Genomic DNA, 14242 nt, shown 5'->3' with positions numbered 1-14242 from the left:
TTGGTTTTCTTTTTAAAACTAGATATATTGTGGTTGGATAATCAGTTACGGCTGTGGACCCAAATGAGCTGGAATATAAAAGCTTTTACTGTATAGTTTTGCCCTGTTTTCTTAATGTAGGAAAAGTTAGTTATAACCTTAACTTTGCCACATGATTAAATTATACAAACAAATAAATATGAGATGTGCTGAATAAAGAAGTGAGTTACATATTCTAAAGTACAGTTGACAAACTTTTTTACTGCTTTAATAACAAAGATACAAATGCTGTCTATACTAACAAAAAAACAAAGAAACAGAACCAGAGCTTTGGCGATTCAGTATGACGGTTATGCAGTCCTAGTAATAATAACCTGGCTGCTTACTCAGTAAAGAAACTGATGTGTTCACTGCACCAGTCTACCAATTTAATAATTACTGCCACACTATGGCACAATTTTATCACCACTACTCACACCACCCTGCCGGCCAACTATCCAAACTGAATGAATGAAACTTACTTGTTCAAGAGGTAAAATGATATGATCACACCGATTAAAGTTTTGTATGTTTTACATTATCAGTCCAATAGTTCTGGATTGTCATCGCTTCCAGACTGTTCAAAAATGAATCATTATCCAAGCTATACATTTCTTCTGAATTTTCCTAAAAAAAAAAAGAGGAAATTATTAATATAACACACAATATTCAGTCAGAAAATTATAAAATAACGAAAATACTTTACACATAAAAATCCCATAATCACCTTTATTCAACACAAGAACACTTTCTCAATAATATAGTTTACATATGTAATGAAAAATTTTCTATACCACATTTATTACATTTATCAAATGTTAGTGAAAGGGGAACTTAAAAATAAAGTGACCTAACTCACAGTTAGTGCTTTGCTAGAATAAAATATTACAATCTGAAATAAACATATAGAAATTTGAGTAAATAAATGTGGTTTTTTTAATGCTGTAAAAATTCCACCTGTAATTCAAAAAGGTTGTTTCCACGTCACCTATCAACAACAGCAAGGTTCAGTGCTTATTTAATTTGTCTCTTAGTTTGGGTCTCACCAGGGTAATATTATAAAAGCACCGATTAACCTACTTGACCTTTGTTTTACTAACATATCTCAGTGCCAAGTGGTTCCTGCTGACAAAGCTATAGTTAAAGAAGATACTTTTCATCCTGCACTACTAACAACTTTTACACTCATCAGTGAATCTCCAAACACTGCATCTTATGTGTTCAGGAACTATAAAGATGGCGACTTCCTTAAATTTTACAATTCTATAAAAAAAAACCACGACTAGTTTAAATTGTATGATTCATCCATGTCTATTTAGCTAATCAGCTAGTTACATTTTTGTGTAATAATATGAATCTTTTCTTCCCCATAATTTCCAAAAAAAGCTTCTAAGTACCCCTGCTGGTTCTCTCAGGAGGTTATATTTGCATTTAAATCTAAAAACATTTCCACAAGCTTTATAAAAAAAACAAAAATATGTTTTAATACTCATTTTTTTCACAATATAGGAAACAAGTAAAAGTACTACTCAACTGTGATAAGGTTAAATGGCCAGATCTATTAATGATAATATCAAGTATAGCCCTAAGAATTGCTGGTGCTTTGTCAAACTAATGAGACATGGTTTTTATGAACAATCCGCTCTAACAGTGAATGGTACTACAAACAATGATCCTGTTGTGTTAGCTAATGTATTTGCTGACTATTTTGCCAGTGTTTATGGATCTGCAAACATTCTCAAAACAAAACCTCCAATTCTTGTTGTGATACTATTTCAGTTCCTACAATCTCTGATAGTCTAGTACTCTGGAGGATTAAGTCCCTTAATTCTTCCACGTCCTGCAGCCCTGACGGTATATAAGTTTTTTTGTCTGCATCAACAATTTTTCTCTAATATTTTTAATATTAATTCAGGTGTTCCCCAATGTCTTTAACCTCTGTTCTCAACCACTCTAGATGATTGTACTCTCCCTCAAAGGGACATCAGTTCAATTAATTTCTGGTGAAAACTTAATTTAGAAACAATTTAACATTAATAAAAACAAAATTATTTCTTTTGCTAGTAAATATAAACCTATACTTTTGGATTATAATTTGATAATGTTGGATTACCTAAATCCTTTTTTGTAAAAGATCTTGGGATTTTCTTACAAGTTGATTATTTATTCTCTAGTTCAAGAAGAACCCTAACTTTGATCAAATTTATTACTTATTATGCGACCAATCCTGAATCAATTCTTTCTCTTTATTTCTCACCTTATAAGGTCAAAACTTGAATATTTTTCTGTAGTTAGGAATTCTATGAACTCAACTGATTGTGAAAGAATTGAAAGTATACAAACTAAACTTATTAATTTTATGAAGCTTAAACATTTCTCACCACCCTTTCTCTTAAGATCATTGAACTTACCTTGATGAAAATTTTATCAAGAACTGTTACAACTCCAAAATTATTTCTCAATATATTCTTGATAATACAGGAATTAGAGTGCCTCAATTCCATAGCCATTTCATGTTCACATTATGTATTTTGCATAATAAGAACAATATCATTTATACATTAATCTCCAATTTCAATACATTTTAACTCTTAACAAGCAAACTTGTGAAGTAAATTACACACAATCATATGTCAATAAGTCCTTATAAGAATTATTGTTTACATTATTTTCATTCTAATTATTCTTGCAATGTTTTTTTTTTTTCATTTTATTGATACATTTTTTAATAAATATATTGATAGATTCTAGTTTTTTTAAATTATATGTCTCATTTTTACTGTTTGCGTTTCTGTGTAATTTTATTTGTGTACTTTGTGTAAATTATATATGTTTGAATTTTTTTCTGTTTTTGTCTGGTCTCTGCAGTTGTGTTACACTCTCTCCTTGCGTACGTTGGCCAACTGCGGTTATGCCTACCTGTTGCAGATTCTCCTTAGGTAGTGCTTGCCGGCTATTTGTGCCGACGTGGGGGAAGTGTGTATGTACCTTCAGAGACCAATGTCCTTGTATGTATATCCCGTGCTCACCATTAAAGCCCTCAGCTATTGAATGGGCATGTGACAATCACAATAAAAAAAAATCACTGTATTTTTACCTAATCGACTACCAATGAAAACCATAGTAAAATAATATCAAATCAGTACTCTAATAAATATACTCGAAGATTAAAATGATAAATATTTCACATAGCACAAAATTAACTAAAACATTTTGGAGCATGATCATTTTAACTGAAAGTAGCCCAATGCTTTTCGTATTATTTAAATCATTTATACTAGAAAAATTTTACACCTGCACTAATATTAGATACAAATGCAGTTCGAGTGTTAATAGTTTACCTGTTGCAGTTTATGTAGGTCTAGTTTAATTTTTTTTCATACTTAGTTCTGAAAATATCTATCCCCACTTTTAGATCCAATCGCTAGGTTAGGTTTGTGTATGTAGTTAATGCTGAGGACTTTCATGAATAATACTGTAATGCATTGGTGGAAATATCTACAGTAATCTGAGAAAATTCACCTACAACAATGTATATTTCCAACTTGAGAAATTTGATTTTTAACTTTGTTGGAAATCAAGTGATGTGATCACTAAATCAACTTTAATAGGTTAGAGAATTTGCATGAATTATAATGTAATGATGAAGCAGTTATTAAAAAGTTAGCTAACTAGCTTAAATTCATGGCTCAATAAGCTACAACTATTTTCTGAACATCCTTAAAAAAAACTTTGTTATACTGAAATTTATTTTCTTCATTGCTCTACTGTAACCCAACTAGCATAACGTAATTATTTTTCCTATCTTCCGAACAACTTTCTAAATAATACGTATTGTGATTGAAATCTGTGAAATTCATTCTTTAAAATTAATTTTTATTATACCAAAGGCATCCGCCATATAAGTTAGACTAAAAAAAAAAAAATTCTTCAGAAAAATAACCAGAATTGTTAAGCAAGTACTTACTATGAGGGGTAAAAAGTTTACTTTTCAGCTAAATTAGAAACATAAAAGCTGATGAGGTACATTGAAAACTCACCAAAATAGTACCTAATGTCAACCACTAACAAGCTTCCATTTTTAAATTTGGTAGATAAAAACATACCAGAGACAGATATCATAATTTCTCTTGGATACAAGAAACTTCATAGTTCAGTACTGACATGATAAATGATGTAACTGTTAGACAAAATTGTCACTTGTATAAACTTGAATAGTATGTAAATAACTTCAATTTTGCTGCTACATGCAATCATAAAAAGTTTATAGACAAATTAAGATGAATCATTGAAGATTAATAACAGATAATGAATAATCAATTATCAATGATTAATGAATGAAAATTGATGGTGAACTTCACACAATAAATTTCATGTACAGATTGGCTGATACCAAACGTTTTCAGATACTTCTGATCAGGGTTGGCTGATTTAAACCACAATGGTTTAAACCATGGCTTAAATCAAGTGCTTTAAAATTTTTTTAAAATAAGTTTTTAAATATATCTTAGTAAATTTTAATGAAATTCCACTCTAATAGCCACAATACTTTGATCATTAATGTTTCTTGTGATGCAGAAACAAATAATTAAATACTAATCAAGCAATATCTTATCATTTAAATTATCTGAATAAGTTGAAAATTATACACAACTAAATACTCCTCTAATTAAATTGATTAGTAAATTGTAGTCAAAAGTATATAAAAATGGGTAAACAATTAATGGCGGGCAGCGGCAATGCAAAGATATTGAAATGTGAGCTAAAAACGGGATTTCTCAGAAACTAGAAGGAATTTATTAACAACATTTTCACTGTAAATACAGGAATGTCTCTGGTGTTGAAAAAAGGAATTTTTGTAATTTTATTTTGACTCTGCGGGAAAGCTGCGACATAAGATATTTACTGAAATACCCTTTCTGAGGTTAAGTTCCTGTCAGCTGTGCAGATTTGCTGGACTTCAGTTCTTTGATGTTACAACTTTTCTGGTTCAAAATGAGTGGCAGGAAGTGAGTGAATTCCTTTCATTTTAACATGCTGAAAACCAAAATAACTAATGTAATAAGAAAAACCCGTTTTTTTTTAAAACTTGTTTAAACAAAAAAAACCAGGTTGTTAACTTTTTAAAACAAAACTTTTTTTTCCAACCATGCTTCTGATACAGATACAGTGCATACCAATATGGCAGGCAACCAGTACCAGTATTACGTATTAACAGTTTATTTGTATGCTATTTACTTTGATTCTTCCCAAAAAATTAAATAGCTCCTGTAGTGAAACATAATTTTGTATTATTTCAGTCTTATATGAAAATTCAATAACAATGAAATTGCCACAAAAAATTACCAAACAAATATATTAATAGTAGAAATGAAGAGACTAAAAACTATGAATTTAGCCAAGGGGAAAAAAACTAGGGAGGAGAATGTAAAATAATGGCTCTAATGTATTTCCTGGCTTAACAAAAGTTACACAGGAATCTGTAATTAATTCTCTTTTATTGAGACAAGGGAGGTCATACATCCCCTTATAGGTTATGCTTTTATTTCAAAGATATTTGTCTGTTGAAATAAATAAACATGTTAGTGATCAAGACTCTTATTTTTTAAGAATAAACTTTTCCGTTACCCTAGCTAGAATTGCATCACTTTGTGTCTACTCTGTACAGTATCAGTAGATGTATTGGTATCTGTATTAGCATCGGCCCAGCCATAATTTCATTTTTTATTGGAGAACAGTGAATCTTAATAGAAGAGACCAAAAGAAAATAGCAGATTAAAAAATAATATAAACTACTAGATTCAAGCAACATATAATAATATAACTGGTAATTTTATGCTCTTACCCTTAAAGTACTATCGTCTATGTAGCCACTGGAATCAGGATTACTACACTTGTCATTGAAAGTCTGCGGCTTGTTGAGGAAATGCCGCCTGAATAGAACAAGTAATACTGTTCCTGTAAAACAATAATCAGCTATTTCAGATTACAGTTTTGTGAATTTATACTTCCACATCACAAAAACATAATTCAGATTAAGTTTCCATCAAGTTAGATACAAAAACAAACTAGTACTAACATTCTTAACATAAAAATTTCTAAAGTACAAAATTAGTATTTGCAGTGTTTAATTTCCTCAATATATTGAAATGTTTTTGTTTAGTGCTTCCACATGCCAATACAAAAGTTAAAATATAAAATCACCTTTCATACGCCAGGAACACACACATTGTACATCCAAACACAGAAAAAAACATGCAAAACAGATCTATGAACCAACAAAGACATAAAAAGGCTCAGAAATAAACACTAACACATGAACAGGACCAAACAGACAAATTCAAAACAAGATATATGGACTACAAGCTTTAATTTTGTATATTGTTTTCAATAACTGTGCATTACTCATAACTATTTCAAATATTATAATAAAAAAAATGCCAAGAAGTCCACTACAACAGCCCACCCACAAGTGCAGTGTGTATGGAAGAGAGCTGGATGAGGGTAAATTTAACATTGTTTAGTTTATAAAGAAATAGTTAATGGTCCCACCTACCTCACTGTATAACTTCAGAAGAACATGCCCTATTTAAAAACCTGCTCAAGATAACTGTCCTCCCATTTCATCTCAACAAAAAATTTTTTTTTGACAATAACAGTGACTAAAATTGGTAATAAAAAAAATTTTAGGTATGAAAATTGTAATACCAAATCTTGAAAGCACGCTAAGAAAATGCATAACACTTTCATAATACAAAATGAAAGGGCTGCTGCTAGAAATGCCATAGTTTCATGCAGCATTACGAAATAACTGCATGCCCGCTCATAGCCTCGAGTGTAGAAGCGAAGGGGCACTTGATATATGTGCTGATGTCAACCTTTTGCTGCCTTTCTTACTAGCCAAACAACTGTGGATGGAAGAAGCCAGTGCACAGTCTTTGAAACAATGCCAGCACATAAAAAAGTGAGAAACCAGTGTCATCAAATCCCATTGACAATACCGCAAGAGAGTTAGTTGTTCAGAACCACAATTATCCATGGATTGGACAATAAAAGCAAGTGAGAATAAAGAAGCTAAATAACAGATCATTTCCAGAAGCTTGTTTCAATCAATCAATATCAATCAATCAAGAATACACTTGCAATTGGGCTTTCACCCAATGCTTTATGGAAAGAAACTAACAAAAATGTATTAAACTTCCAAGAACAAAGAATTTAAATAGCATAACCCAGTGTGTGTAGGCAACTTTTCCATGTTAAAATCTGCCCTCAAAACAACACCCATAAAAATTATAGGACTTTTGTCACTTTCTTTAACCTACATGTGAAAAAAGAGGCTATTGTGGACGTACCACAGTTACTTAAACCTTCACACGCCCACAGTTACTTATCCCTTCACATGCCAGTTCCTGAATTAGCATTTGAGAAGATTCACAATTTTGTGTTATGGCTAATAAGTGTATAAGTGTACAGTATAACCCTGTTATAATGTTCCTGCTTACAATGTTTTCCTGCTTATAACATCATATTTTTAAAGTCACAACATTTTCCCCATAAGGCAATCTATTTATTTCCTGCATATAATGTTTTGTGAATAGTAAATGTTCTGCTTATAATGGTTGCTTTATAAATTTCAGTAAATACAAAAAAAAAAGTTTTAAAAACCTAACTATTTAAATACTTATCCCATATGTTGCAAACAAATATCCACCAATGTATAAGATTATTCACAATACAAAAACATTAAATGAGCTTAATATAAACACATTTAAATCACAGTGATTAGCTGAAGAACACAGCCATAACTCTAAACTAACACAAATGACAGGATGAAAAAAAAAAATTTTATATAACAAAGACTACCGAAAGATCAATTATTTTCCACTGCAACATTATCTTAAAAAAAAACTACCATGAAGGTTTTAACAATTAACAACATTGTTTCAACTTAGGTTCAAACAGAATATTTTAGAAGAACATGGCTCAATTTTGTCTACCATCTTCAATTTTGTTGCAATTGCAATACTATCATAGCAATTGTCTAAACTATGGTAATTATTTCAAATTAAAATAATTAAAAGAAATTGTTTAAAGCATCAAAGTCTGCCGATTTAGTTAATGCTTGTTGCTGCTAATAGGCATATACAAATAATCCATATTCTATCACAACTAATATATATAGCAAAATGATTCAGTTCGAACATGTATTAAGCCACAAACTGAAATGACAGACAGCTGTGAAGAAGTGAGCAGTTAGAAAAATGTCAGTCAGATGCTCAACAGGAACTTACATAAAAGTAAAACCAGAAAGACATAAAACATTTTCCTTCATGGTTCATTTCTTCATAACTTCACAAGTTATTTTTCCATATATATCAGGAGTTATTTTTACATATAGGTATACATAATAGTTAAAAAAAACTAAAAGCAATCTCATCCCAGAAACACCACTAGAAGAAACCTATGAAAGTGTATCACAAAAGTGGGCTAGCACCCATGTAAAACCATGGCATTTAATTTGCCGAAATACTAAAAAATACAAACATATAGAACCCAATTGGTAGTCAGTTACAAAGGCGAAGAGTATATACCATGGTGATGGGTAAATATCAGGTCACTTGAATCTAACCAAGACAGTTTGTGCCAAATTCCTGGAAAAACCTCACCCAGACTGTTCTCATGTAGGAGAAATGGCTGACATGGTCATGACTTAGTGGGCTTAGTAGATGCACTTTTGTTTACCCACCACCAATCTCCACCCTTTAACTTTATGCTGAAACCCTAAATAAAATATTTTACTGGCTCAACAGCCCAAAGTGACTATCTAAATTATGCACTGTTAAATTCACCAGGCTGCGACCCTAAGGACTGTCCCTGCAACCTTAATTTGGGTCACGACCCTGGGTTTGGGAACAACTGCCATAAGCTGAACAAGAATGACACTTCTGTCCCTCAAGTAGAGAAGCCAGGGGAAAAAAAAAATTATGTAACAGTTAGGTGACAAAAAAGCACCAGGAAACATGATAAAGGTTTTTACTGTAAATAACATAATACCAATGAAATGAGAAGTTGGGAGGTCTGCTTCTGTTAGATGAGTATGCAGAAACTCTGGTCAAAAATGAAAACATTTCATTTAAACACAGATGCACATGCATGTGTGTGGGTGTGTGTGTAATAAGAAATGCACAAAAACTAAATAATGGCACTGTCCTGAGATAAGTTATACGTGTCACCATCCATTGAAAAAAGGACAATCTTCACAAGCTAGTTTTTTTTTTTAAGAGTACTGAAACTAAGTTTTATAAAAACTAATGACTGAAATTTTTTTTATTTGAAAACTGTACAGTTTGATATGAGCATTTGTTTCTGCATAAAAAAAAAATCTTTTTTTTCAGCACATCATTGAGTTTTTTTTATACAAATTCAGTCAAAGCAAACTTGATAAATGATCACAAATTTATTCTACATGTAGTTGTTGCTACAAACTAATTATGTTCAGGATGAATAGATCATTTTCACAGCTGATGTTAACAAACTGACTTAAACCAACAAAAAATTTTCTATTATGCATGAGAAAATAGAACACAACCCAGTATAAATGGTTACCTAATGCAAAATAGTACCAAATATCACCGATATTTATTTTGTAGAACAGAAGTAACATTTTCATTTAAAAATTGGGGTAAGAATATCAAAAATGAATATAAATCTGCTAAGTATGAACAATAAATTTTAAAGCTTACATTTCCCAAGTGATTTAGTTCAATATGGGCAATGTTTTTACGTGGAATGCCATGTTGTGTTGCCTTCTAGCTGAATACCAAAACATGTAGCAGTTTGTTGGATGCCTGCAGCTTAGTGAAAATCAACCCAAGGACTATCAGACAGTGACAGCCAATTAGGACGTGTACAGATTTTTTATTTGATGTAGTCATACCCATGACCCATCATAAATGTGACAGTTATGTCACTGAAGGTCATGAGAAAAAGGAAGCCTTGGCTATTCTCTCCTATCTCTCCTGTGTTGCATAAATAAGTCATCACACTAAGATGATTAATAGAAGTACGTGCAAAATGTGATTAGGATCAATTCTAATAGAATAATATCCAATTTAAATAAAAAACTGAAAAAATCAAGCTATTTGTTTTTACTGCAATGCTATCATTATCAAAGCTGAGCAAGCCACAAAATCCACAAAATACACAAAATACACAAAATACACATCAGGGAACCACAAAAAATACTGCCAGAGAAAGTATGTTCTGTAATGGAGTTAAATAAAACAAATAGATAACAAAATTTTGATTCAAACAAACATGTAAGAAAACTACTCTTGGATAAATGCTTTTATACAGTTGACAAATACTCTAAATAGTAGTTATCATTGCTGTTAAAATAATTTTATCTCAAACAATTGCATTTAGTTCAAATTAGTTTATTATTAAAATGCTATATAACCTGGTGGATTTTTGTCTCAAGTTGGTCACTGCTAAGCACCACTCTGATTTCATGTCAGTAACTTCAGCAATTAAAAACATAAAACTTGATACTTGACCAGAAACATTCCTCAAGCATTTGTAAATAATTATGCTTTGATATGTTATTATTTGAGTCAAGTCTAATAAACTAAAGTGTGTAAATAATTTTTTTTTTAATTTGGAGTATTTCACTCCAAGCTCGAATTAATATTTCAACCAGTGGTTCCCTTGTGTAGTACATAGGTTTTGTTTACATTATGGAACCTGGCCCTGGAAGATGAGTTTCATAACCAGGGTGGCCACTCTTCTGGGATAATAAAATTCCTGGTTTTTTCCAGGTTTTTTCAAGGGTGGTTTTTATCAATATTTGCCTACAATTTGCATTTTTGTTACACAAAGCACACACAATATGATGTTTTATTGGCGTTAAACAATAGACAACTTAACTATAGGCTTAAAAATTAAATCAATGAACTTGCTTAAAACAAAACCTACCACCAACAAAAAATTTATAATCTCACGTCACAAAAATTACTTGACACCAAACGCACGTGTTTTGCCTCTCTTGCGTGGCTGGCTAATGCTGTTCTTCCCATCCATGCTACCGATATTGATTTTAACATTACACAAATTGCAAATAGCGTGTGTCCTGCACTTTGGATCTTTCTCCACCCATTCAAACTCTTCCGTATATTTGTCATTGTACGTGATGACCGAACTCGTTCACATTTTGATAGTCTGCGCCAATTACATGTTAGTTTAAAAAATTCAAAACAACGTCCCGCACAACTAAACTTTTTAAAAAAACTCGAGAAAAGTATTCGTGATACCGTGACGCAACAACATGAGCGCAAAGTAAAAACAAATATACATACAAAACTAGTGCTACCAACATGCAGTGCGAGAAATTACTACCACCCTACAACAACGTTTTCAGCCAAAATGCTGTTGCTTTTGAATACAGAAACATAATAAGTATGGAAGTCTGAATTGTTAACGGTTTCTTACGTACTACAAAAGTTTTTAAATGCAATATGAACAAATTAACTTTCACAAAATATAGCACACGAGCACGCTGTCGTGCTTCGACGGGTGGTGAACGTGATCATTTAACAGCCGTATGTTATTGCAACCGTTACTTCATAAAAAAATTCCCGGATCTAATAAAAATTCCTGGTTGATTCCCGGTATTCCTGGTTTTTTTAAGAAATCCTGGCTATTTCCCGTATTTCCCGATTTCCCGGTTGGCTGGCCACCCTGATAACATTCAGGGCATTTTGGAAGTACACTTCTTAAACTATAGGTCAAAATATGTAGCATTAACCAAAAACATAAATAACATGAACTCAAAATAATAATTAATAAAACTTAAATTATTTTAATATACTAAGCTAAATTGAGCTGGCACTAATAGAACATTGGTCTTGCATGTAGAGGACCTGGGTTGCGATCTTGGTCCAGCATGGTTTCCCTAAATCGCTCCAGGAAAATGCTGGGATGGTTCCTTCCCCAATTTCCCTGACTTTTTTCACTATATATATTTGTCTCTTAACAACTTTGCTGTCAACAAGACTTCAAGTCCAAGAAAATAACTAATATTGTATCTCGTGAAAGATAAAAACGGGTGAGTTTGGTAATGTATGTTTCTCATGTTACCTTTTACTGATAATTGACTAATGAAAATAAACAAAGTCTTACTGGTTTGTCAAATACACTATAACTTTGATGTACAGACACTAGTGCACAGGCACAAAAACCAATGTATAACTGTCAAAAAGAAAACTTCATCCTCAGCATGGTGTACCTTAGCTGTACTACAAATCTTAGCAAAAAAGATTATATATTAAATATTTAGTCAGAGATCAAAATTTTCATGGAAACAAATCACGAAACAACTAAAAACTCTAAACAAGTATATGTAATAACAAAATTTTCTTACCAGACAAACCAACAAATATGACTACTGCCATAATAATGCCAGTAATCAACGCAGCCTTTGAACTTTTTTCGGAACCAACCACTTCATGTGTTTCTTTTTTTTCGTAAGTAATTTGTACCACAGGTGCAACAGTCTCAATTATTTCTTCTGTATCACTCGACAACTGCTTGTTTTGTGTATGATCTGTTTCCTGCTGTACAGTGGGCAATGTTGAGAGGGAACTGGGGAAATCTGTATTCACTGAGGAATCAGTGTTCATGTATCCAGATAGAGAACTGTCACCCAAATTCCCATCTATGCTTTGCACATTTTTAGAAATAAAGACTGTATCCCTAGTTGGCAAACTTGAACCTGTTTTCATCACATCAATATAATCTGTTACTGGTGCAAAACCACTAGGTACGTCAACAGGAAGTAATTCCTCACTTTTAAAAGTTGCTTTATGACTATCTGTGACATTTGTTGACTCATTTGAAGATGAAGCAATACCAGACCTAAAACTAGGATAGTCAAAAACCTTTTCTATGTTTTTGGTTTCATGTGTTGCATCACTTGTTGAATTTTCAGTCCCTTCGTGTCCTGGAACATCCAGTACAAGAGATAAACTTCCTATTAATTTGGAAATGTTTCTTATACCATCAGTGACTCTGTTATTTAAGTTAGCTGCCTCTATTTGTGAAATGTTTAACTCAGAGTTATTAAACTTTTTTACTTTAGCACTAAACCACTTTCCTAAATTACCGTTACTAACAAATATATCACTTTTCACATTACTGTCCGTTTGTACTTTCACAGGTATATTTGAAATGCTTTCTGTCAACATTTTTGTGATCACTTTACTATAAACAGTACTACTTTTCAAAAATAATTCGTTACTATAATTATATTTTACCTGTGATGACTGTAGATTAACTGATTTTTTCCTTCGGACAAGTTTTTCTAATTTAGCTACAGAGGAAATTTTGTTTTGAGATCTATTGCTATCTTCATTGTCTGCGACATGTTGCATGTCTGCTACTAAGTGATCGTTCCCTGTAGCTTCATCAATGTTTGATGGAATCAATATATTTTTTAAAACACTTACACAATACGGTAAAATTGTTTTAAGATATTCATCTTTACTACTTGATTTAACCACTTTGTGATAACTACTTATAACATCAAAATCATTTTTGTTTCCAAGAGCTATTTGCAGGGAGGGGTGTGTCTTGTGAATAAGATTCTGCTTGGACACTTTGTTCTTTTTAAGTAGTGGAAGTAACACACTGAGAAAAACTGGTAGTTCACTAACTTCCTTTGATGAACTCAACTTCCTTTGATATTCTGTAGTGTTCACATGTGATGAAATGTTTTTCTGTTCAATTTCACTACTGTCATCAGTGATCACAAAATTACGTACACAAGTTTGATGAAATAATGAGAAATTCTTTGAAAGCAATGGGACTAAATTAAAAATCTGTGAATGATCGTTTGAGTACTTAAAACTGCGTCCATATCGTTCTCGTTTAGAGATCACATTTTTGACACTGTCTTGATGACGGTGTGGCAAAGAAGTTGGCTGGGCCTTACTGGAAAGACCTCCAGCCTGTCTTATATGTAGGGTTCTAGGTCCATCAGACAGCAATGCTGGAACACTGCTCTGTTGGGAGTAGACTTGTGGACTGGCTGTGAGGCTGACGAAGAAAACTAGAATCCCAAATGCTAAAACAAAACAAAAAAAAAAAACTATTATGAATATGCTGCTATTGTAAAACCATAAAGCACAATAGGTACCTAACTTAAATTAAGGTGACCTTTGAATTATTA

At 32.0% G+C, this 14242-nt stretch overlaps 1 protein-coding gene across 2 annotated transcripts in view; it reads right to left on the bottom strand.

Moving 5' to 3' along the window:
* Nucleotides 1–14242, bottom strand: part of LOC134529507 (uncharacterized) — an 82074-nt gene that overhangs the window by 11085 nt on the left and 56747 nt on the right. For both annotated transcript variants that reach the window (XM_063363666.1, XM_063363665.1), the window contains exons 3-5: nucleotides 12437–14137; nucleotides 5864–5976; nucleotides 501–645 (exon numbers count right to left, since the gene is read on the bottom strand). In XM_063363666.1, the coding sequence (XP_063219736.1) occupies nucleotides 535–645; nucleotides 5864–5976; nucleotides 12437–14137 (1925 nt within the window). In that variant the 3' untranslated portion in view covers nucleotides 501–534. The remainder of the gene's footprint in view (nucleotides 1–500; nucleotides 646–5863; nucleotides 5977–12436; nucleotides 14138–14242) is intronic.

Source organism: Bacillus rossius, chromosome 2 (genome assembly GCF_032445375.1).
Source record: "Bacillus rossius redtenbacheri isolate Brsri chromosome 2, Brsri_v3, whole genome shotgun sequence".
In the NCBI taxonomy this organism is placed as follows: Eukaryota; Metazoa; Arthropoda; class Insecta; order Phasmatodea; family Bacillidae; genus Bacillus; species Bacillus rossius.
The sequence above is the reverse complement of the archived record's forward strand: the minus strand, read 5'-3'. Positions and strand labels throughout refer to the sequence as shown.